Source organism: Sinocyclocheilus rhinocerous, unplaced genomic scaffold, assembly GCF_001515625.1.
Source record: "Sinocyclocheilus rhinocerous isolate Xijiao unplaced genomic scaffold, SAMN03320098_v1.1 scaffold1919, whole genome shotgun sequence".
Lineage (NCBI taxonomy): Eukaryota > Metazoa > Chordata > Actinopteri > Cypriniformes > Cyprinidae > Sinocyclocheilus > Sinocyclocheilus rhinocerous.
Window position 1 is genome coordinate 108,441 of NW_015646355.1, and position 27,944 is coordinate 136,384.

The following is a 27,944-nucleotide window of genomic DNA, read 5'->3' on the forward strand; positions in this document are numbered from 1 at the left end:
CACACACACATATATATATATATATATATATATATATGCATACATACTGTACACATACATACATATATATGTGAATGTAAAGCAACCTTTTTTTCTTTAAGTTTAACTTGATAACTAAAACTTAAATACAAATTTAAGTTTTAGTTATCAATTTAAACTTAAAGAAAAAAAAAAGGTTGCTTTGGATTTGAATTTTTATTTTATTTCAGTTCATTTTAATTTTTTTATTTGAGAACGTTTCCAAAGCAACATTTCTCATTTTCACTTAGTTTTACTTGATAACCAAAACTAAAATAAACATGAATAAAAAACATTTACATGTTAAAAAAAGGACAAAAACACAACGAAATTACTAAAACGCTAACCAAAATGAAAATGTAAAAATAAAAACCAATTGAAAAAAAAAAAAAAACTTTAATAGTATCTCAATGATACTAAAATAACACTTGTACAAGATTAGCTTGTAGGCTTATTAGGATTATTTAACATATTTATTTTTATACTGCAGCCCTGAAAAGTACACTTAAACCATGCTTAAAATGTCTAAAAGACTGCATTAAATAAAATATCAAAAACAATTTTAGCATCTATAACCTAGTGAAAACTAAATATACTACAATGCATTTAAAATACATTTATTTCATGCTAAGTATACTACAAATACATTTACATATGTACTTAATAAAAATACCCTGCAATTGTACTTTTAGTATACTAAACTGGTATATTTAAAGTCTGCTAAATTGGAACAACTCATTTTGAGCTTAATGCACTTTAATTGTGCGGAAGTAGTGTTGAAGTCCAACTAAAGATATATTTAAGTATATATGATTGTGCTAAATTGGAACTATTGCAAGTATACTTAGGTACACGATTTTCTCAATATTCAGATTTTTTTGCACGCTCAGATTCCAGATTTTCAAATAGTCGTATCTCGGCCAAATATTGTGATTTTCTCAATATTCAGATTTTTTTGCACGCTCAGATTCCAGATTTTCAAATAGTTGTATCTCGGCCAAATATTGTCCTATCATAACAAACCATACATCAATGGAAAGCTCATTTATTCAGCTTTCAGATTATGTATAAATCTCAAATTCGAGAAATTGACCCTTATGACTGGTTTTGTGCTCCAAGGTCACATATTTTATTTGCTATTCCCATGTGTTTCCCATCAGCCCCTCTTACAGCTAAAACGTCAGATGAATAAAAATCTTCTATAATATCGTCAACATTCAAAGAGGTCACCAGCTGGTAGCGCAACAAAAGAGAAAACAAAATAACACTTACTATAGGGCAAGTCATATACTTTCCTACAAATAAAAAAAAAAAGTATTTTTGATACAGCGTGTACTAAAAGTACACTTAAACTATACTTAATGTCTGAAAACAAAAAAAATTATAAGAATAGATAATATCATATAATATATGAAATAAAAGCAAGCGTCATTTATTTTAAAGGATGCACACTTTAAGCAAAACATTTAATAAATTAAGTTTCATTGGCTTGAGATGATAAAACAATAGATCCAAAATGAAGACAAAGTGTTGCGATTTGAACTTGATAAGATATTTTGTATGTAATGCAGTGACATTTTGAAGTGAGACTTAAGTATCCCAATACTTTTCCAGCCAATGTATAATATTTTTGTATGCACACAATTAAATGTTAAACAGCATTGCATTAGTTATCATGGTAAATAACACAACACTAGTATTCATTTGCACCTGGCATTACATACACAACGAATCTCTTTATCAACCGTTGAGCAACTAAACTGTCAGATTCAGCCATGCTAGAGCCCTTAATAGTGCGCCACCCTAAGACATTCACCGCACCCGTTCAACATTTCCTGGAAGCATCACATGCCGCAGTAAGCAAACACAAATCTGGCACATATCCGATGAATATTTCAAAAACGGTAACTTCTTTTATGGTTCGAGTCAACATCAAGAAAAGACTTCCATACGGACGTGAAAGCATAAATTATTACACACCCGAGTATGAAGCTGCATCTCAGCCAAGGAAGCAGACAGACCCGACGGGAAGCTCCTGCTCACAATATCCCGCATCCGATGTGCATGTGCCCAACGCTGTGTTCGATTCTTACATAAGTGGCCCCGGCCGTAGACCCTCATGTGTGACAAACCCCGCCCTCTGTTGATGAGGCGGCTAATTAGAAATCAACAAAATAAGCTGCTTTCACAGCATGAATGGCAACATGAGGACCAGAGGAACATTTAATGCATACTGGGTGTTCATAGGATGCAGCCTTGTGTCGAAATGATCATATAATAATAGTATAGTATAGATGTAGATATTATAGATAATGACTAACCTCAGGATGCTCCAGTCACTCTAATAAGCAAACAAAACATTTAAATTGGATAAAAGATTGCTTTTTTGACTTCCATACTAAACAAATCTCAACATGAAAATGAAAGCATTGCCTGTATGTAATATATAGATTAAAAAAAAAAACAGAAAATAAATAAATACATAAACAAACAAACAACAGTGTTCTTATTAGGCCTGGGCGGTAAAAAAACGGTATCGATATTTATCGACGGTACACCTTCTTCGATAACAATATAAAACATGTTCGATATAGTGCTCGATATAGGCCCGTGCTATGAGTGCCGCAGACAGCACACACAAACACATGCTGAAATGAGTGCTGTGCCTGCCTGTGATGAGGAGATTGTGAATAAAGAATGAATATTAGTCGAATTTAAAATAAACATTTGAATGTTAGGTGTGCGTCAGGGAGCGTCATCAGTGGTGCACGAGATGGATGGATAATGAATTGGGTTAATTTAAAAATACAGTGGTTAAATTTAAAAAAAAAAATTCTATTGCTCTTTGTTTTACAAAAGGTTATAAAAATGTCAATAATTATCGATACCGAACGATATAAAACATTATATCGTTGATACATTTTTTAGCTATATCGCCCAGCCCTAGTTCTTATTAACTAAAACAATTTACAACAACTAAAAATCGTTTCCAGAAAAATGAAATAAAATGAAACAAATATTAGATGAAAAACATAAATGAAAACTATAAATACTGCATTGGCAAGTAACTGAGATGAATAAGTATTACAATTAAAACCGAAATTAATAAATGAAAGCTATCAAAATCAAAAACTAATAACAATGGCAAAGGCACATAATAAAAATTACTAAAACTTAAACTAAAATTAAAATAAAAACAGAAAATATAAAAATAAAAGCAAATTAAAAATATCAATATATATGTTAACAGTATGTAAATAATACTAAAATAACACACGCACTTTACAATAAGGTCATATTTGTTAACATTAGTTAATCCATTCGCTAACAACAACAACTAACAATGAGAAATATGTTTACATTTAAATATTTAATATTACAGAAAAATTGGTAACATTTTAAAAATAAATTAGTAAATTAGTAAATGAAATGTTGAAGTTAAAATGTACTAAGATTACTAAATATTGTAGTAGTAGTTAATTGTTAGTTGACTTAGTTCATCTTTACAAGTGAAGCCCTTATCATGAAGTAGTACCCAAAATTATACATAACAACAACAACACTCATATTATTAATAATACTAATAAAATTGTTATTACTACAATTAATAAAATAAACCAATAAACTAAATTTAAACTTATTTAAAATTATAATGATGACTAAATGTGAAAAGTTCGCACTATATACTAAATGAGGAGTATCAACCCTCCACTACTGACCAATAAATAATTTAATAATTAAATAATTAATACAATAATTTAAACATTAAAATAAAGAAACTTTTTAAAAGTTTAAAAAACTATTTATGAAAAAAAATGCTTTCAGAAACTATTTATGAGATAAATATTAGGACTGAGAAAATTAATCGATGCATCGCGAATCGAGAAATAATTCAGCATCGATTCTGAGATTTTCCGAATGCATCGCAATTCTTTCTCGAGTCGATTCTGAGCTTCGTTTTGAACAGCAGATGGCGCTGCATGCTTTAGAAACAGCCGTACTCTGCTTGTTTCCAAATCCTAACACACACTTGAACCAAAAAATAATCATTCATAAAATTCGAAAAGGTTAAAGCGAATTACAAGGGTGTTCACAGTGGGCTGTGTTTACATTAATCTTGAGGGTTGATATATAAATACCGCATGCATTTAAAAAAAAGGAGGGTGCATGTAAACACAGACCAGCAAGATCAATACTAAGTGCACTAGATGGAATATTAGAACGCACCCCCTAGCATAGTACTTTTAGAGGCAGATGTAATGCATCTATATTCCTATAGACAGAAAAAGCCAAAGTGTGTCCTTGTCGCTCCAACCGAAGCAGCTGTGGACTCACATGTTGCTCTTAGCCTCCTCACATCTCATTTATCTCACGTCAGTATAGCGGAAAGAAAAAAAAGCAACATTAGTATCTTTTACCGGTTCGTCACTTCAGAAGGCTGACGCACGTTTCTGCATGCAAATGTGCTGCGTGAAGCTTCGCTCGAGTCTTAAGCAGATCAAAGCCGCTGTTGCTCTCGAACTCGCGCGGAGTCACCGTGTGCAGTGCGGCGAGGAGGACGGAATCAGTATTCGGGACGCGCGGACAGAGGGAACGTGACAGGTTATGCCAGGAAGCGTCGACAGTCAAACATCTGCATCGGGAGGAAAGCTGAATGCAAACACACTCACTTGATGTAGCAGTCGCGGGTCTCTCTAGAGGACGACATCTCCCAGCCATTGGAGGGTCCCTGTGCGGACGGCCAACTCCCAACAGCCTGCGGCGGACAGCAGGAGGACTTGATCCTCTGACTGCAAGACAAACACAAGACCACAGGGGTCAGGAGAAGACGACAGAGACACTGTGAGGAGGAGAAACCATGTTTAGACTGTGCTTCATATAACACAGTCCGTCTCAAAGCAGCTTCACAGTAATAAACAGGAAAATAATAGTGAGAATGTGGCAAAATTCATCCATCATCAAATAAAATTCACAATAGTTGCCATTATTCAATGCTGATTCAATTCAGTTCAGTAACTGTCAATGTTTCAAAATTCAATCAATTTGACAAATTCAATGCAGTTTTAAAGTAGCTCTACTATATTGTCATTTGGCTCAATTCAGTTCAAAAGTTGATTCAATTCAGTTAAATAAATGTCAAAGTTGCAAAATTCAATTACTGAACACATTCTCAACAACGTCATGATTCAACTCTCCATTCAACGTTTTATTAAATTATAGTCAGTGTCAGTTGCAAAGCTCATCAATAATGAGACAAATTCAATTTCAGCTGAAAAGCAGCTCTACAGAAGCCAATAATTCATCTTAAAGGGTTAGTTCACCCCAAAATGAAAATTATGTCATTAATTACTCATGTCATACCAAACCCGTAAGACCTTTGTTCAATGACGCAAGACGTCACTCGGGGAAGAAGAATTGTTGAATAAAGTTGTTATTTTTGTTCTCTTTGCACAAAAAATGTTGTCGTAGCTTCGCAAAATTGAAGTTGAGCCACTGATATCACATGGACTGTTTTACCGTTGTCCTTACTACGTTTCTGGACCCGGGAACATTTCAGTTGTGTTGCAGTCTACGGAGGATCAGAGAGCTCTCGGATTCAATCAAAAATATCTTAATTCGTGTTCCGAAGATGAACAAAGGTCTTACGGGTTTGGAATGACATGAGGGTGAGTAATGACAGAATTTTCATATTGTGGTGGATTAACCTTTTAATTCAGTTCAACATTGATTCAATTCAAAAGTGTTGATGTTGCAAAATGTAATCAATTGTGAAACAAATTCACAAGTGTCATAATCAAGCTCAAATAAGTTCAAAAGTTGATTCAATTCAGTTCAATAACAGTGTCAATGTTGCAAAATTCAATTATGAAAAATTCAATTCAGTTTTAAAGCAGCTCTACAGAAAATGTCATTATTCATCTTAATTCAGTTCAAAAGTTGATTCATTTCAGTTAAATAACGGTGTTAAATTAATAAAAAAATAATTAATTATTAAACAAATACATACTAGCATCATTCCCCTTAATAAAACTCAAACAATGATTCAGTTCAGATCAAAAAATAGTGTCAATGTTGTAAAAAATTAATCAATTATTAAATGAATTTACCATATTGCCATTCGACTCAACACTTCAGTTCAGTGTTGATTCAATTCAGTTGAATAACTGTCAATGTTGCAAAATTCAATCAATTATGAAACGAATTCCCAATATTGTCATTACTCAGCTCAGTTCAATATTGATTCAATTCAGTTCAATAACAGTGTTAATGTTACAAAGTTCATCAATTATGAAATAAATTCAATTCAGTTTTAGAGCAGCTCTACTAAAGACAATAGTGCCAGTATTCAGCTTAATTCAGTTCAAAAGTTGATTCGATCCTGTTCAATAACAGTGTCAATGTTGCAAGATTCATCAATTATAAAACAAACATGATTCAGATTCAAAACAGCTATGCAGAAGATAACAGTCCCGTTATTCAGCTTAATTCAGTTCAATAAAAGTGTAGATGTTGCAAAATTCATCAATCACGAAACTAATTCACAATATTTTAATTATTCAGCTCAGTTCAGTTCAATGTTAATTCAATTCAGTTCAAAAATAGTGTTAATGTTCCAAAGTTCAATTATGAAATTAATTCAATTTCAGGTCTACAGAAGACAGCAGTCAGTTGTACTGTAAAATAAAAAAGTTTACCATGCAGCCCTACTTCCCACTATATTGAATATTGCTGAATCCATTTACTTTTTAATACTGAATGCAAAAAATAATAGCACATATATGGAGTTTTTAGCCATAGACTGTGGGCTTTTTTCTCCACTCTAAAGCTGCAGAATATCAACCTCTATCAGCCTGGACTTAATTTGTGACAGTGATTTAATTACATTTATTATGTAATGCAATCACCCAAGCCTCAAGATTGTCATGCTTCAGTCTTGTACGCTAAGAGCCGTGAAATTTATCTAATGCTGAACTGCCGGCAGATTCCTTAGAAAGCCTGATATCCAGTGGGCCTTTTGATCAAAGCCGTGTCAGACTGAGCATATAACAGATCACTGAATGCACACGACTCACTGTATCAGTGTGGAGCTCAAGGGCAACATTTACACTAAAGTGCAGCAAAGATAGTTACAGAATCCAAACACCCACCTGAAGTCAAACAGAAATACTGAGGATCCATTGAAGCAAAACTGCTCCTTAGAATGATAAAGACTTTAAAGGCATGATTTAAGCCTTTAAAATTCAATTTAAAATTATATATCAAATTTTTATTCATTATTATTGGTACAATTTTAGCTTTATATTTTTATTACTTATTATTAATGTAATGTATTCATGTAATTATTGATGCAATTGATGTAATTTTTATGAATCAATGTTGATACATTATATATAGTAACTTATGAAATAAATAAATAAATAAACAAACACTGATTATCATCAAAAAGCTGAACAATATCAACTATACTTTTCAGCAAGGTTTTAAAAAATTGTAGTTTTATATTTTTTACTACTTAATGTAATGCAATGTAATTTTTGATTAATGCAACTTAATCAATATTGATACATTTTTAATTTTAAATATTTGATTACTTATTAATTCTCTCTTGCTCACACACACTTTATTATACATAAAATAAAATAAAATAAAATAAAATAAAAATACTCTGCATATCATCAAAAAGCTGAAAAATAACAGCCATTTTTTCCTCAGTTATATCACCTGGACCTACTCCTGAAAGGAAATAAAACCTGAAAGCAATTTTTTTTTTATCGATTTTATATAATGATATCAGACAAAACAGCAGGATGCAGACAGGAATATGATCTTAAATGAGCTGCAGTCTGTCAGAGAAACCTAGTAACGGAATTACAGTAATACAATTCAAATGCTTAAAATGCAATCAAAGACGTCTTCCTCAACTGATGCGCACATCCAAGGGGAAAAACTCTCCGCCGTCTGAACCTCCTCATAGGCTGAATGACAAAGCAGAAGCATTTCTGACTCGTAACGAGGTTCTTTGCATTTATTATTTAAACACACCTCCTGTAAGGAGCAACTGCACCATGATTATGTGCATTAGTCATGCAAGAAAGCACTGAAAACTCACAAACTGATTCATAACAAATGAACATTCAACCTACCGTTCTCAATATAGTCCTATATGCAGCAAAGTGTGTAATTTATTTATTGTCGTTATTCCATACAAAAATAAAAATGTACAAATAGATTATACATAAAAATGTATATTTGAAATATGTTAATGTATTTTAATATTTAAAATATAAAAATGTTAAATGTATTTAAAAATCAAAACAACATTAAAATTATATAAAAATACATTATTAATAAATTAATACAATACATTGGATAAATATCTTCTATATATAAATAATAAAATAATTATATACACATTTTAAAAAAGCAGAGCCAGCTAATTGTGGAAATTATTTAAAACACAAGTAAAATGCAGCATGACAGTCTTACTGGAGCTGCAAGCATCATCATCAAAATTATACCATTTTATCTTTTATTTAAACAACACTTCAATATACAACTATAATGAGGTAAAACAAATAAACAAGCGTTAAAGGCTTGGGTTTATGTATACTGGAGATGTTTTAATGTAAATCCTACAGGTGCAGATTCTGTATCTCACAGTCTGACCTGAACACCAGCAGTCCCTGTGTGTGAAGCCTATTTTTAGGACCATTCAAATCTTTCCACTGTGACTTTATTCGCAAGACAATGAAACATATTTTCCCACCAAATTCTCCTTACAAAGCTGGTGTGACATGTCTTGAGATGCTAATAAAAAAAAAAAGCTACTGTATGACTTCAGAAGACTTGGAAAATCATGCATGTGTTAACGCTATGATATTTTCCTTTGTATGGAAAATACATTCTGCTATTCTTTTCTTTGCAGGAAAAAAACAGGTTTGGAATGACATGAGGTTGAGTAAATGGAGAATAATTGCTGATTTCCAAAAAAAAAGGCCTAGTATTACCTGATTTGATGATGCGGAGTTAAAAAAAAAAAAGACCAAAATTCTGACTTTGAAATCAGGATTATGCATAAAATAATATCATGTCTGAAAACAGGCTGAGAATTGATTAAATAGTTAATAATATAAAGAGGAATCATGTGGTTTGTGTGTTTTTCTGCAGATTAAGGGAAAATACAAAACATCTTCACCTTATTATGCATTATCAAATGCAAAAATGCAACATAATGCATAAAATTTTGCAAAAGTGTGATGTGAAAGAGCAAAACAGACACTATTTTTGAAATCAGCAGCACAAAATTAGTAAGAAACGAGTATTGCATGATGCAGGGTGATGGTATGTTTCCATTTTTAGGTGCACTATCCCTTTAAATGTTTAGAAACCACTTTTAAACATGCACTTTATGCAATACTTTGCATCCATGCAAACACTTTGTAGACGTGATTAAGCAGAAAGAAGCATGTGCTGCATACAGCACAGACATTAAAACGGATGAAAAGTTTTTAAAGGGGTCATATGATGCGATTTCAAAACGCGTTTCAAAAAGGTGGGGCATAGAGGAGAAACAATAATGTACAGTATGTGGAAAATAATGTGTTTTTTGAACTTTAAACCGCATAAACACATTTCATTACACCAAATACACAAAATAATGTTCTTTTTAGCAGCATCATATGACCCCTTTAATGAGCAACAGATACTGAGGTAAAGTCATCAGTTTCATCTTTAGAAAGCAAACAAAACAAATAACTCACAACGTCAAACGCCGGGTCTTCAGAACAGAACGACAGACGATCAAAACACTCGTCCATTTTCTCCAGCAGCAGCTTCATTTACTCGGGTTTTCTCGCCGATGTCTCGTCTTTAAGTCTGTTTCATGATGGGTAACCGAACCGGACGGAGAAACACAAGCCACTCAGAGAGCCATCAATAAATGATCACCACGCCGTCGCACACTAGTGAGGGAACATCAGCTGCACAATTCATGAAGAGCACTAAGCAGAGCAAGTGTTCAAAAACAGTGGATTATTCATGTTTAAAGGCGGCGTATGTTACAGCTTACTGTATACAAATATGAAACTTGTGATTCTTCTGAGGTGAAGACTGCATTGTGATTAAAAATAATACTGAAGTAGTGATTATCCTCGGCCTACACTGATTATATCAAGCTAGGTAGATGTGCATAGCTATCAGTGGCGGGACTGCTTTGCGTTTGCATTGTAAAAAGTGACAAAAAAGCAACGTGAAAACATTTAAAAGAGTAAAAGAGGAATATTTTAGGACAAAATGTGATGGACATTTCAAACACATCTATTATGAATCTAATCAGAATTCAAACTATATCTGCGTCAGGGTTATTACAGTAAATTCAAACTAAAACCATAAAAATTATTCAAATAAGTAAACATAACAAATAAATACAATTATAATTACATATGATTTTATATAAATTATAATTATTATAATAATTAAAATTGAAATTTTATTTCGGCAAGTTGCCAAGGAATCATTTCTCATTTTCACTTTGTTTAACTTGGCGTACAAAGATAACTAAAACTAAAATAAAAATAGAAACTATATAGGCATATTGTTAAAAAAATAAAAAATAAAACCTAAATCAAAAACAAAAATTTGAACTAAAATTAAGATTAAATCGGGAAACAAAAATCATTCAAATCATTAATAAAAACAAGTAACACCGATCTGAACTAGTTGAGGGTTTTTTTTTTTTTTTTTTTTTTTTTTTTTTGTTAGCAATAATCTGATATTTTACTTTGTGTCCATCATGTCTGAGATAAAAAGAGATTTCTTTGAATGGATTATCTAAAATTATAATGTAATTAAATACATGAAGCAGCATTCTTTTTTAAAAACTATTATAAATCATTTTCGGTAAATGAAAAAAAAAGCTGAAATAAAATAACAATGACTACATCAACCTTAACTTAAAAGAAAATTCGAAATTTTGCCCTTGCAACTATCAAAAATAAGTTTAAAAATCTAAAATGACTAAATATGTAATAAAAATGAATTAAAGATAAATAGAAATATTGACAAAAGCACATACAATTACTAAAACAAACTAAAATGAAAACTGGAAATTAAAAAAATAAAAGCTAATTCAAAATATTAACAAATGCTATAATACTAGTATATAATTAATACCAACACTGATGTAAAATATGTGGTGATGTGGTTACTATGGTAAATAATTTCCTTCAACTGATGACCTTATGAATTTTATCATACAGATATATTTCACAACAGGGCTCACAATATGGCCAAAAAAATTATCACGATAATTTTTTTCATATCAGTCGATATCGATAATTATCACGATACATGTCAAATTGTTATTTTTTTTAAGGTTTAAAGGCAGATTTTTCTCCAAATTTAAAGTTGTAGAAACCAGACAGTTACTTGTGGTTTTAAACTACTCTTTATGGTCAGAACATGACAAACACTTCATGAATTCTTTACTCTTTTCCAGTCATTCTTCCTTAACGAAATACATTTGCGAAAAATTTGATTTCTTAGTTTCTGCATGTTCTAATGAGTGATATTGTTTCAAATTAAGAAACAGGTTTGTGTTGCCTGTGTTGTATGAAAACCAGTATTCTAAATAGGCTAGTTAGTATAAATGCACAAACGCTATAGCTTAATCACAGAAAATACTGTAATTATATTCTATTACTCCTTTAATACATTTAATACATGTCTACATTAATAATATAATAAAATTCTATACGAATTCCAATGTTTCTGACACAATACCATGGTGCTTTTAGTGTTATTACAGTAAATGATGGTCGATTTGTAGATTGAAAAGCCTTCACACAGTGTTTCTCCTGTTTGTCAGCGCTGTTTCATCAGCATTTAAACTCGTTTAAATCAGCAATTCATTTGTGTTGTTCACTGAATTCAAGTGCTTCACACTGGATCTCACAGCGCTGTTTAGTGTTCGCGTAACCGAGTATACGCATCTGCGCTCGTGATTTTTCATATCAGTCGATATCGATAATTATCACGATAAATGTCAAATTTGTATTTTTTTTAAGGTTTAAAGGCAGATTTTTCTCCAAATTTAAAGTTGTAGAAACCAGATAGTTACTTGTGGTTTTAAACTACTCTTTATGGTCAGAACATGACAAGCACTTCATGTTTTTGAATTCTTTACACTTTTCCTTAACAAAATAAATATCTTAATAGAAAATTTGATTTCTTAGTTTCTGCATGTTCTAATGAGTAATATTGTTTCAAATTAATAAACAGGTTTGTGTTGCCTGTATTGTATGAAAACCAGTATTCTAAATCGCCTACAGTTAGTATAAATGCACAAACGCTATAGCTTAATCACAGAAAATACTGTAATGATATTCTATTACTCCTTTAATACATTTAATACATGTCTACATTAATAATATAATAAAATTCGATACGAATTCCAATGTTTCTGACACAATACCATGGTGCTTTTAGTGTTATTACAGTAAATGATGGTCGCTTTGTAGATTGAAAAGCCTTCACACAGTGTTTCTCCTGTTTGTCAGCGCTGTTTCATCAGCCTTTAAACTCGTTTAAATCAGCAATTCATTTGTGTTGTTCGCTGAATTCAAGTGCTTCACACTGGATCTCACAGCGCTGTTTAGTGTTTGCGTAAACACATCTGCTCTGGTGAGCTCGCGCTGCGCTGCTGTTCTTCTTCTTCTTTCGTTTATTGGCGGATCACACCAGTTCTTGCGTTGCGCTGCTGTTCAAGATTCAAGATTCAAGATTTTTATTTGTAACATACATGGTTATATAGAGAATATATGACCAGCAGTGAAATGTAAGTCAGGTCCGCTCCATGGACAGTGCAATTATTAAAGAATACAAACACAAGAAAATTATATATACATATAGGTATGGAAAAAAAGATTTAAAAAAATAAGAATAAAATAAGATGCGCAGGACAGTATACTGTAGACTTAATAAATATTAAGATGAGCAGGAATGTACAAGAGAAGAATGTGCAAACAGGTTGTACAGAGTAGTTACATAGCAGCAATAGAGTTAAAAAAGTAAATAAATAAATTATTACAGAAATCGAGCGGATAAACGGTCCGTGTGTCACGATTCAAATAAGTCGCGCTGTTTTGTTCCGCTTTTGGCGCATAATCATTATATCGAACATTTATCGAACTCGTCATATCGTTTTATCGAGAATAATTATATCGCGATAATTATCGATATCGATTTATCGCCAAGCCCTATTTCACAATCCTTCTAGTTTAACAGCAGAGTGAAAGTTGCTGAAATGACTGATGTACCATAATATGTAAATGAAGCTGGTAAAGCGGGATCTGTTGCCATGGCAGCACAAGCGTCTGTCTGTCTGAGAGGAGAACGACAATCAAAGAATATCTAGTAATTAGTAGCCTGACGTCTCTCCTGCAGCAATCAGTGTGAATCCCACAGAGAAACTGTCCAGTGAACAACAGGGATTCACTCTCTGACCGACAGGATCCTCCCAAATCAAACCAAAGCTTAACTAGCTGCTCATCATTTCAAGATCAACAGCAAAACTAGTCAAACTACTAAAACTACTAACAAAAGTAGCTTTAACAAGGCAACATCTTCATAAATATATGATAATAAGATAAGACTATTTCTCTTCACAATCACAAGTATTTATCTGGCACAAAAACACTGAAGTTCTCAGTTAAACAAGCTGTTCATTAAATGCAATAATAAAAAAAAAACTCATTAATATAACCAAACTTAAAATACAGACGCATACATCTGCATTTAAGTATATTTAATAGTGCATTTAGATATTTAATTGCACTACACAAAAGAATATGTAAAATTAAGTATTGTTTAACTCTCTGAATCATTTTGAAAGAATCAATTAACTGAACCGATTCATTAAATTGAATCAAATATCAAAATTACAAAATTGTTTATTTATTTTTTTCTGCTCACCAAGGCTGCATTTATTTGATAAAAAATACAGTAATGACGTGAAATAAAATTATTTTATTCATCAAGGACACATTAAATTGATCAAAAGTCAGAGTAGACATGCATAATGTTACAAACGATTTCTATCTCAAATAAATGCTGTTCTTTTGAACCTTCGATTCATCTGTGAATCCTGAAAAAATAAAATGCATCATGGTTTCAACAAAAAAAATTAATCAGCTCAGCAAATCAGCATATTAGAATGATTTCTGAAGGATCATGTGACACTGAAGACTGGAGTAATGATGCTGAAAATTCTGCTGTGATCACAGAAATAAATTACAGTTTAACAGATATTCACACAGAAAACAGATATTTTAAATTGCAATACTATTTTACAATTTTCACAGTATTTTGGAGCAAATAAATGCAGCCTTGCTGAGCAGAAGAGACTTATTTCAAAAACATACTTATTCCAAACTTTAGCGTATACTAGAGTATATAACAATATTATATAATTATGTGGGGAAAAAAATTCAGGACATCACATAATGCTGCATGTTGCAACAGAAAATTACGAGAAGCAGTGAAATCGCATTTTTGTTCCCATTACTTTAGCTAAAACGCACATCAAAATTCCCTCAAACATACGCTGTGTTCGTTTACAGACAGATATCGATTTTTCAGCAGACGGAGATAACGACTAGAGGCTGGTGTGGTTGACATAATGCCAATATATACTCTTACATAATACAATAGCATACACTGACAAGATTTTCTATTACCACAATATTTACACACAAAAAAAGCCTTGAAAACTCTCCTCCTTTACACTTAAGCCATTATTACACGGTCAACTGTAAAACAGTTTCCTCCTGGACAATAACGCCATTATACAAGCATAAATGTTTAATATCTTGGCCTGTGTCTGGCTGTAATTACTTCATCTTTTTGTTTGGCCGCTGAAGAGCCACACAGAAGTAGGATTCCAGCACATGAACCTGATCGCTCATGTATGCGCAGCATCAATAATTCAGTCCAGCGCAAGAACTCATGTTCCTCCACTCACACACACACACTCACACTCACACTCTCACACACACACTCTCACACACACACACACTCACTCACACACACTCACACACTCACACTCTCACACTCACACTCTCACACACACACTCTCACACACACACACACTCACTCACACACACTCACACACTCACACTCTCACACTCACACTCTCACACACACACTCTCACACACACACACACTCACTCACACACACTCACACACTCACACTCTCACACTCACACTCTCACACACACACTCTCACACACACACACACTCACTCACACACACTCACACACTCACACTCTCACACTCACACTCTCACACACACACTCTCACACACACACACACTCACTCACACACACTCACACACTCACACTCTCACACTCACACTCTCACACACACACTCTCACACACACACACACTCACTCACACACACTCACACACTCACACTCTCACACTCACACTCTCACACACACACTCTCACACACACACACACTCACTCACACACACTCACACACTCACACTCTCACACTCACACTCTCACACACACACTCTCACACACACACACACTCACTCACACACACTCACACACTCACACTCTCACACTCACACTCTCACACACACACTCTCACACACACACACACTCACTCACACACACACACACACTCACACACACACACACACACACTCACTCTCACACTCTCACACTCTCACACACCTCCTCCTATTAAACTAGGATATGTGTGTAAGTTGTGTAAAGAACTTTCCTTTTCATTCTAATATAATTAGCACAGACTGAACGGTCCATTCACACACACTCTAAAAAAAAAATCTGTAAAAATAGGGCACAATATACTGTATAAATTGAAGGATTTTTTACATATTTATTTTTTTACAGGTGTTTTACCAGTATTTTGAATTTCACACTTCATTACATTGTATTTTAGAGTTAACAGAAATATCCGTAAAATTAGTGGTTGTGTGCAATGAGCTGCCAGTACTTTTTCTGTTATTTTACGGATTCATTTTTTACAGTGCAGAAAATGCAGGCAGAATCACGGAACCCAGTCGTAAAAATGGAATTTACTGAGAAATGTCACAGAATTCTGCTAAATTTGGGTGAATAAATTAAAAGTAAGGCTTCAGATTGTGATATGGACTAGTGTTAGTGAATATTAAACTGCAAAAGACTGCTATTGAAATGTGAAGTCTGAACACATGAACTTCATCTGCTCTCAGAGTCAGCCCACTAGATTATTATATTATTTAAAAAAAAAACTATCATAAAATACACACATATGATCTTTACGACACCCTGCCAAAATAAAAGTTTGGGTTTACTTGAAGAAATTATGACAAATGTATTACTATTGTACAGTAGAATGTACTTCTCAAAGTAATAATATTACAATTATTAAAGATTTATTTAAAGAATTACCATTTTTTCTCCATGTTTTAATTTTAACAGTAAACCTCTGTCATGCAGCAAAAAAAAAACTGTTAAATGTTCATTTTATTTTATTTTAAAAGATGAATTCATTTGTTAATGGTTAATAAGATAATACATTTGTATTAAATCAAATCTAGAAAAATTAAAATGGACTACAGTTTTTTTTTAAATAATAAAAATATGTTTAGGAGCTTATTATATAAACTATAAGCTTATTATATAAATTATAACTTTAAAATTTTATGAATTGATTAATCACGCTTCTATAATTAAACCATTGAATGTTTAATTACAAAAATGAAAACTGAACATACATAATTTGGGGAAAATAAAACTTCTCAGGGCCCTAAAAATTTATTTTTTGTTAAACTTAATAAATTGCTGTTAAATTCTATAAGCTTAGTGATTTCCATCAATTAGACAACTAGAATCATGAGAAGAATTTTAAAAAAAAATTAGAGAAAACAAAATTAAAGAGACAACACAGAATTTCTAAAAAGGTAAAATATTTTATAGAGCTGTATTATTGTTACTTTTAATAAATTGTTAACATTTTATGAATTAAATTGATGAGACATGCTTAAAATGGAAAACATGGAATTTGAGGAAAAATAAAATGATCTAATCGTAGAAAGCATTGTCAGCCGGTGGATAACATGTCCTACTGTGGATTACAGCACATTTTTTAAATGAGACAAGAATAAAACTATAGTCTTCTCAAAAAACAGCCTCCCAAACTGGCACTTACAGTACAGACAGATTTGTTCAATATAATGACAGCGATTTAGCTGTCGCGTCGCTCGAGACCCGATATCAGTAAAACCAGCACTAGCTAGTAACTCATTTAGCAAAGCAATGCAAAGCAGAGGCAGATTATAAAGCAGCATGCAGGTGAGATGATGTAACCGACGGACAGATGGAAAAAATCACAGCTCCATCTCAGACAGAGACGGTCAGGATCCATGAGAGCGGATGGTCGGCTGGGGAAATGACTCAGTCCTGCTACTGCAAATGGGTTGTTGTCAGGTAACATGCAGCTCCGCTTCAAGAACACTTCACAGTCGCGTCTGGAGACTAGTGTACTTCACTTAAGTGCTAATGATACCCAACCGTCAGGGACGACCACATCACTGAAACACGACTGAAAATAGCTTCAACTTAAAAATAAATGATAAGAAAAATTCATGCATACAATCAAAATACACTGTAAACAATAACACCATAAACACACACAGTCCTGCACTGCTGAATACAGTTTAAATTTTTTTTTTTTAAAGTTTGAAAAAACATTTAATGGTAGAAAATTAATAGTTCTTGGCTTATAATTATTTATAATCCACGCAAAACTTTTCATGTTGCATGGAAAGACTGAAATAGCTCCTATATATTGGTTCTGGTCCAAATCCTATAGAGCAACCTACATAGGCAGCTACCTTCTAAGGGAGCATCTTAATTAAAATACAGCCTCATTTGTGAGTGTTTAGAACACTACATTGGCAGGAATTGAAACACAAAGCACTTTTTCAGACTTGATGACTCAAGTGATTTTAATAGTTTACCATCAATATTTCACTAACATAATATGATCCTCCAGACAAATGCATGTTTCTAAAATGCACAATCCAGTGCTAAAATGAAATTTACTGTGTAACGTGGAATGTCATGAAATCTAAAAAAAAAAAAATTAGAGCTTATCAACTTACAATATATACTAGTGTCTGTGAGTATTAAAGGGCGAAAAGACTGCCATTTAAATCTGAAGAATATTTGCACTTTTTATATAAATTTCCTTAATTATACGATTATGTTTCTACTCCAGTTTGTTGTTGTAAATATAAACATTTAAATAGTAACTGTAATAAAATCTTGTTTTCATGACAGATGTTTTTTTAAATAATATTCAATATATTATATATGTCTCTTTTGTGTCTGTTTGAATGAATGTTAATTTAATTAACCACTGGTTTTAATAATACATTTGTATTAAATAAAACACAGAATGCAGAAAAATTACAACAGAATTCCTGAAAAAATTAATAAGTGTGTCAAAGGTGCCATTTTTGTATTTGTGTATAGATATTAATAAATTGACACTTAATTATTTGATTATCAATCCTTTTTATTATTAAAATTTAATTAAACCATTAAAACAAAATACAGAAAAATTACAACAGAATTTCTGGTTGGGGGGTGGCATTTCATCGGGCACTATTTTTGTATAAATTTTAAATTGTTAAAATTTTTTATGAATTTAAGACATCCTTTTTGAATACTAAAATGTAATAAAACCATTAAAACGGTATCCAGAAAAATAAAAATGAGGGGGCGGAAATTTTATTTTTTTATAGAACACATTTTTGTTCCTTCCATAAACAATTTTGATCCATATTTTTAATATAAAATGAATTTGATTTATAATCAACATTTTTGATCCATCCATCAGCTTTTTTATTTCACTGTGCTTGTCACAATGCATTCTGGGACTGTCTTTTCCAAAAAAGCACACGTGTAACGCTGCCTTTTTTTTTTTGGCTAAAATGAGGTATAATTATGCTGCCTACTATTTGGAACAGACTTCATGTCTGGAACAAGTCCATGATGCCTTAAAATGCTGCCTACGTAGGCAGCACACTACGTTTGGAACAGTGCAACTAACACTTTCTAAAGTGATCAATTTAAGACTTTAAATAAAGCCTCGTGTTACATAATATCTGCATTTCAATCTTCAACAACAACGTTGAAAGGCATCTTGGAAGCACTGCAGATAGCGTTTTTTTGTTTGTTTGTTTTTGGTTCATACAATGACAGTCAGTGGGGCTCAATGTTGTTTGAACCCCTAATGTTTTGTACTGAAACTGAAAATAAACAGAAACTGTTTTTTATAACAATCAATTATTTACTAAAATTTATTTAATGATCAACACTGAGTTGTATATAAACATTTAAATTTCACATAAGGCAGTTTTTACATCAACTTTTTAATGATACAATTATGTTTCTACTCCAATTTGTTCTTGAAAATATAAACATTTAAACCGTGACTATAATAAAAAACATGTTGTCATGACAGATTTATTCAAACATACATTAAATAATGAACGAAAAATTTACTAGCAATTTCGGAGTAAAAATTGTACATCAAATTAAGTGTAAAAATATGATATTGTTTAAAATATCTATACTAAAAAAAACAGCTCTATTACTTGAAATAAATTAACATTAACTGAAATAAAATATACAAAAACTTAAACTTATTTCAACTAGTTGCCAAGGAAGCATTTCTCATTTTCATTTAGATTAACTTGACGTAGTAAAATAACTAAAACTGAACTGAAATAAACTATGCATTTAAAAAATAATTAATTCTTTCAAAAACTATTTTAGTATTTCAGTTAAAAAAATATAACATTGTTCTAAATATCTACTATCGTTTTCCACAGAAGAAAGTCAGAACAACATGCAGGGGAGTCAATTATGTGACAAACTTTTATTTTGTGGTCAACTATCACTTTCATGTGCTCAAACTTTGAAATTGTTACTGTGGAAACATTCATTACAGAATCTATGAGTTGTCTTGAAGTGCATGACAATAATTCACCTCTATATACTTGCATAAAACATGCAACAACAAAAAAAGGAATATTGCATAAAACATTTGAGGAAAATATTGAAATACAGCATAAAGCATCTGCAGAAAATACTGAAATATTGCATAAATCATTTGTAAAAAAATTCAATTTTTTTGCACTTTTTATGCATTATTCCATATTGCATTAAACATTTGAGGACAATATTGAAATACAACATAAAACATCTGCAAAAACATTTGCACATAAAGCACCGTGTCCATACCATGTGTTCAAGACAACAAAATCTTTACTTGTGTGAAAAAATGAAATATCGCATAAAAAAGGGCATTTAAAAAAATTAAAAAAGAGTGAATAAAGTAACATTTCCATCCCATGTTTTCAAAAGAATAAAATCTTCACTTCATGAGAAACTGGTGCAAGTATCAGTAATTTACTCTGTAAATGTGTTTCCATCATGTTTATGCATGTTTTCTTACAATTCTGCCTCAATTGAGCACATGCGGTACATATTTTAATGTGCATTTTGCAAAGATTTTATGCGTATCTTGACATTTCCAACCAGCATTTTTAACGCAATAACCCAAAATTCACATAAAATTATGTGGACGGAAACATAGCTATTGCTGTTTTCTGAAATATGTCAAAAAAGTTAATTATAACGCAACACAACCTGCGATGCTTTAGCTAATCATTTGCATCTGTTTTTGTGCACTTGCACCGTTTCTGGCCTTACTGCTTTGTCCTGAAGTCATTGTGGTACGAAATATTTCAAATCTGACCACTTACAGCAAAACTTATTGTCTGCTTGAGCTCATAAATATTCTGCACATGCATCACTCTCTGCCTGGCACATCCTGTTCCTTCTGGTGTGAACAATGAACGTGAAGAAACCTTCAGAACAGCTCACATGGAAAAAAACAACAGGCAGCAGCAGCAAACCTTGCATCTCATCATAACTGAACGCCAGACAAGAGTGCATTAAAATTACAGCCAAACTGACCAAAACCTGCACACTGGTTAAGACTTTAACACGTTTCTTACATTTCAGCAGATGTTGCACAGCATTTGTGCGGGAGAAACCCACCAAGAACGTGTTTAGGTCACATTTAACAAGGAAAAAGTTACGTAGTTTTAAGTTGCGTGATGAAAATAAAGCCTATTTTAAGACCATTAAGATTTGTTGCACTACTTTTAATGACACTTAAGCACATTTTCTTCTCAATTCCCCCCCCCCCATGCATTTGGCCATTTCCCCTTCTTTTTTTTTTTTTTTTTGTAATTCTCATTCTAGGTGTTGATTCTCTTTCCAAAAAATCTGGTCTTCAAAATTAGCTTCAAAAAACTAAAATAAAAATCTTACTTTTTTTCCTCCTTTTCATTTTATTGTAATACGTGACGTGGGACAATGCTGTTCTGTTACAGCAGTTAATGCTCAAATACAAAAGAAAGGTGATGCAACTGGTAATTTTCATTTGCACAAATCTCAGAGGGGGAACAAAGCATTTGCACTGATAAATGTGATTATTATTGTAGTCATAATGGTAATTGTTAAAGGCCAGAGGAAAATAAAGCCGTTTGGATCCCATCTGCTGTGAGTTTGGAGATCATCTCAGCAGCAGCACTTCCTACAGCTCTCTAAATAACAAGAGCTTCACGTCAGTTTTACACACAAGACTGTCAGTAACAGGCCATTTCTATGGTGAAACAATAGTTCACCCAAAAACTAAAATACTCATCAATACCAAAAAACTATGATGAAAAATATTAGTTGGTGACTTTTTTCTAAGATTAAAACAAGATGACACGACCAACATGCAATATCTTCGAAAAAAGATGACAAAAATGCTGTTTAAATCTCTAGCTATATTTTCAGCAAAAAAAAAAAAAAAAACCCTTCACAAGTTTTCATGCTTGGGTTGCCAGATGTCAAGAGTTGAAATGCCCCTATCAGAGCTTTTTCCTTAAAAGGACACATTTATGCCCAGAGTTTTATGTGAAGTGTTGGAATTGATTTTAGGAATTTCACTGTTTTAGAGTTTTATCAGACAGGATTATAATAGTCAACTAAAACAGAAACTAAAATTTAAACCATAAAAGAAACCAAAACATTTTATTGAAACAAAAAAAAAAATTATAAATGTTAACTAAAAAAAAAAAAAAAAAAAAAAAAAAAAAAAAAAATAAAAAAAAAAAAAAAAAAAAAAAAAAAAAAAAAAAAAAAAAAAAAAAAAAAAAAAAAAAAAAAAAAAAAAAAAAAAAAAAAAAAAAAAAAAAAATTACTAAATTAAAATGAAAATGGAAAATATAAAAATTAGATTCAAAATAGTAATTAAAATTATAATAGTATCTCAATGGTACTAAAATAACACTTACGAGTTTGCATGATGTAGAGAGTGTGTTCATTTATATGATAATTTAATAAAACAGGAAACTCTATGAGGTCAAGTAAACAATGTGCATGAGGTTATAGTCACAATATTAGTGCTTATAGGTGAAAGTGCAATAATTCTGATGTAACATCTCAAATGACAACACTCACGATCAGTCATTTTCAGCAAAATAGTTGTGATTATCAGTTTAACAATTATGCAGCATTGTGCATCTAAAATATGACATTTTTATTGACTAAAATTAGACTAAAATTCCTAGACTTCTAGTCAACTAAGACTTGACTTAAAAATTAAAAAAAAACAGGATTTGCTGACTAAATATGATAAAAACCAAAAAGGACATTTGACACAGGACTAATGCCGAGTTCACACTGCACGATTTTCAAACTCGTGACTATCTGGGGTAGCATTCAGTTGCTGCTGTGTTCACACTGCACGATGGATCGGCGACAGGGGGTTTCACACTGCATGACTTCACAATAGGAAGAATCGCCGACAGCATTTGCCTCCGATGTCGGGCATTTGTCGGCGATTTTGCAAACCTGTCGGCGAGTGAAAAATCGGGCTAAAATCGTGCAGTGTGAACTCGGCATAAGACTATAATTTTAAAAAAGGTGACAAAATTAACACTAGTCTAGATAATTCTGTCATTCTTCTGTAGAAAACAGAAAATCTGTCAAGAGTCAGTCCATTGCTTGTTTATTATATTTCACTAAAACTAAAACCATTTCATTAAAACTTTTTTTACTTGAAATAAGCATTAACTATAATAAAAAAATACTAATATTTAAAATAAAATAACTAAATTTGAAAATTAAAATGAATTAAAACTATATAATTAAAAAATCAAGTAGCTTAATAAAAACAAACTAATACAACTGAAAAACAACACAATTACTAAAACTTTATGGAAAATAAAAACAACATAAATCCATATGACATGTGCACTACATCTTCTGAAGTCAATCAAATATCTTTGGCAAGATTATCAGTGAATAATGACTAAAATATCAGCATATGGGTTTGGAACAACATGACGATGACGATTTTCAGTTTTGGATACAACTTTCCTTTTAACAGCATGCATGCATTCCATTTTTTTATTTTTTATCTTTTAGTCTCAATGATCAGGTGAGCAGCAGTGTTACCCAAATGATTTCCCTTTTAAAGATGTTAAGATGAAAACATGCAGCACAAGATCCAGCAGCGACTGCTTCAATGTGAAAGTGCAGATAATGAATAGATTAATAAATTACATATAAATAACTACTGAATGTTTATATTTATATAATATAGTTTGTTGCTACAGTAATTTCCAAATCTACAAATGTGCTTAGTCAATGGATAAAGCAAATTTCTATTAATTTAAAATACTGAATTTAGATGAAATACTATGTAAAAAAAACTGGTTTACAAATAAAATATGCATATTAAATGTACATAAATATAAACATTTATAAATAAAGTATATAAAAAACAACTACTTTTTAAAATATTTTATATATGTCTACTGTTACTACAGTAGCCTCAGAATCTACTGCTTTGTCAATAATGATAATGCACAGATTTCTATAAGAATAAATATTATGTATAAAAAATAGCAACACGTAAATATTTATCATTTAAAAAAAATATGTGTATGTAAATAAAAATAGATATTTTATAAATAGGATGCATTATAAATAATATAAATAAATAATATTTTTTATAAATATTTCAGAGAATATAGTTTGTTGCTACATGCAGTAACCTCCAAATCTACTGCTTAGTCAATGGAAAACGCGCAGATTTCGCGCACTGTGAAGTGATTGACTGTTTTCTGGAGCTTCCAGATTCATTTTCACCATCGCATTGAGCGGCAGCTGCAACATTCAGCATGATTCCTCAGTAAAAACGCGTTTGAACGTAGAAGCATATAAGGAGCCTTTCCAGATGCACTCAGCTCTGAATGAATGAAGGAGGAGTGGAGATGCGACAGCGGCGATATCCATCAATTCCCCTGACATCACTCCTGCATGTTTCCCATAGCGCTGACAATCACTCAGTGCGTTATAAACACGTGAAGAAAGTGAAGTGGTGTAAATGACTGCGGCTGCGTCTCAGACTCACCCGGCTAGTTTGGGCATCCTGACGAAGCTGAACACATCCATGATTCGGATCGCCTCCGAACTCACTTCGATTCCAGTCCGCTAACGTCTCGGCGTGAATCGTTTACTAAATGAACGCGTCGGAGGTTTCCTCAAGTCAGCGCAAGGATCTCCTGCATGGCTGCGCGTTTGCGTGAAACCCGATCCGCGTTTCCCTCAGGTTTACATCCTTCGCGGCTCCAGATGCTCTCGGCAAACTTTATTTAATTTCCCATCGCGGTGGAAACCGATGGAGGAGAGCGAGATGAAGCGAGAGACTGAGCGGAGGAGGAGAATCTCAGCCGATAGATGCTCCATCAAATCTCAGATGTCCATTTATAATGAATAATCTCGCGACGCGTGCAAAGGTCAGCGTCATCGCGCGACGCGAGACTGGAGGGGAATGGAGAAGCGCGTGGGTGTTCCGTGGAGGATGAGGAGGAGGAAGATATAGAGATGAGGAGTGGGAGGAGTAAATAAGGCGAGGAGAGAGGAGAAAGTTATTAGATGAGCAAAGAGAGAATAAACAAGCACAAGATCCAGCAGCGACTGCTTCAATGTGAAAGTGCAGATGTGAGCAGAAGCAGCCAGACATCAGTCTTGTTGTTGTTGGTCAGGGCTGTTTCTAATCTAGACTCTATTCTTTCTCAGCACCGCTGCACTTCAGCAGAGATGCATGAATTAAAGATGATGCTTTCATAACTCTACAAAGTGCTGCTTTTCATGCACCGTCTCAGAAATAAGATGAAGCGCTCTTTAACCTTCAGCCCATCTTGCCAAAGTCCAAACACAGCCAGATCTGCGGCTGGAAGCTTTTACACTGGAAATACAATCAAGCATTTGCCTTTTGGTGATATGGTCAATTTAATGAATTGAGTTGATTATGTTAATTTAGTCCCCCGAGTCTGCTTTTTTTATTTTGTTTGCAGGAGATTACAGTTCATAAGAACACAAGAACAGCAGGATGGCTTCAGAAAGATCACATGACGATCAACGGGACGATTAACGGGAACCAGAAAGTTTTGTGGTTATTTATTCAGCCTCATATTGATGCAGACTTTCATGTTCTTATTGTATCAGATTCAGAACACGTACAATAGTTTACATTGACCACAAATGTCAAGCTGAATTAAAAAAAAACATAAAAATCAGTCATATGATACAGTAGCTCTATGTCAGAACTTTTTATTGTAATATCATAATACTATATACTATTATATATCATTATATATAGTACTATTACAGTTTTTATTAATATTTTGAATTCATTTTTCTTTTAATATTTTTGTTTTCATTTACATTTTTAGTAATTTGGTTGTGTTTGTCATTTTATTAGTTATTAGTTTAATATGTCTATATATATTTTGTCATATTTTTATTTTAGCTTTAGTTTGAGTTATTTTAGTATATCAAGAACGTGACTGACCCGAGTTCGAACCCGCCTTTTGCCAAACTTTTTTCTCCCTTTACAAATCTCATCAAAACGGAAAGGCATTTATTATTAAAATAAGAAATATTGCAATAGTAATATTTCTTATTTTTATTTTTTTTTGTTTTTTTGTTTTTTTTCAATTTTATTTATTATAGCAATATTAATCCTTTGTTTATTTTATTGATACGGTCACAAAATTTTGGCCAAATTGTGCAGCCCTACACACAAGCACAGCAAACCAGGATTTTAAAAATAAAATAAAACATTTTTAAACCACACTAACAATAATTATAAGGGGGAAAAAAATTCCCCATTTTTTCCCTCAAATTGTGCAGCTCTAATAGAAAATCATATTCGAAAAAAACCCACAAAATGTCCATGTTTTCCATATATGTACACAGAGTGTATATTCCTCAAAATTTCCCATTTTGTGTTCCAAGGAACAACAACAACAACAAAAAAACATGGAAATGACTTGGTTTGGAATGACTGGAAAGTAAATGGAGAGTAAATAATGACAGAATTTCCATTTTTGCAGACTCTGCCTATTAAAACATTAAACCATAAAAGGGTTCTCTGCAGAATTTGAACATTTTGCGAAACATTTCAACATGAACAGAAAATATTTCCCATGCATCACAAACCATCGGCCGTTCCATTTAAACTCCCACCACAGACACATCTTTGCTAAATATCCTCACAAACTCACATCAGTCCACAACAAGCAGTCCAAGCAGGCCCTTCACACAAACACACAATCGCTCTTTCACACACAAAGCAAACGCAAAGCTGCTGCATGAAATAAAGAGCCCTTCTATACATTTATAATCTGTTTTAATACTGTGTGATTATTTTGGAGAATAAACAGGCTGTCATTGTGAGCACTGGACGGTGGCGACAATGCCAGCGAGATCCAGCGGCCAATCCTTTAGGAGGATTAGCTGGGATAAAATCAAGAAAAATCAAACAAGCCAACCAGGTTATGGAGTTTAGACAGTCACAGGATGAAATGAGCTTAACCGGACAGCACTGCGCATGCACACGGCTTATATGTTACGCCACGGTATGCATGGAGGCAAATTAAATCACAAAACACCATTCTCATCATCAACCTGGGCATGGGCTTTATAATGGCCCATAACAATATATACAGAGTAGAGCGGCTTATGAGTTCATATATAATACAATGACAGACAGAAAGCTACACAAAAATGATTGAAATGAAGTGATTTCATATACTATAGCAATACAGCAATATATGCTGTTTGTGATATATTTTGTTGTATAAATGAGTAATAAATTGATCAAATTTACTTGTGTTTCATCAATATAGTTTGTCTACTGTTGCCACGGTAACCTCTAAATCTACAAATCTGCTTAGTCAATGGATAATGCATGCATTTCTGTTCTTTTAAAAATACTGAATTTAGATAAATACTATGTAAAAAAAATAAAAATAGTAGCAAACTATAAATATTTATTTCTAAATAAAAATGTGCACATTACATTAAACCTTTCATTTTTATGTATATAATTATTTTGAATTAATAAATAAATATTAAAAAATTATATAAATATACTGATGAGCAGAGAGAGAATAAACACCTGTGCGCGCACGTTCTAATCTCTAAATGCGTCAAGGTGAGACAAAAAAAATTCGGTTTAACCAATGGCGTGAGTTTGGGGCGGGGCTATTTGTTAGCGTGACCAATGGCAAGCGGATTGTTTTGGAAAGCTGGGGCAAGTTCAAGCTCAAACCTGTGCGCAACGTTTTGCTACGGTTTCCGGTTTGAACGACATGTTTCCTGGAAACGGTGTGCAATGGGGTTTGAGATGCATTTTCTCTTGTTTGGTGGGTGTGTCAAAAATGTCAGCCCAATCAGCAGCAACATGTATGCTATATAAACCACGCGGTAT

The 27,944-nt window shown here is 32.6% G+C and overlaps 1 protein-coding gene across 2 annotated transcripts in view; it reads right to left on the minus strand.

Annotated features, from left to right (window-relative positions):
- The window catches only part of LOC107707566 (FERM and PDZ domain-containing protein 4-like), a 65,430-nt gene that overhangs the window by 28,262 nt on the left and 9,224 nt on the right, over positions 1-27,944 (minus strand). The window contains exons 1-2 of one of the 2 annotated variants that reach the window (XM_016511631.1): positions 24,579-25,059; positions 4,689-4,808 (exon numbers count right to left, since the gene is read on the minus strand). In XM_016511631.1, the coding sequence (XP_016367117.1) occupies positions 4,689-4,808; positions 24,579-24,619 (161 nt within the window). In that variant the 5' untranslated portion in view covers positions 24,620-25,059. Of the gene's footprint in view, positions 1-4,688; positions 4,809-24,578; positions 25,060-27,944 lie in introns of those variants that run through there. The other variant, XM_016511630.1, reaches the window with a different exon arrangement.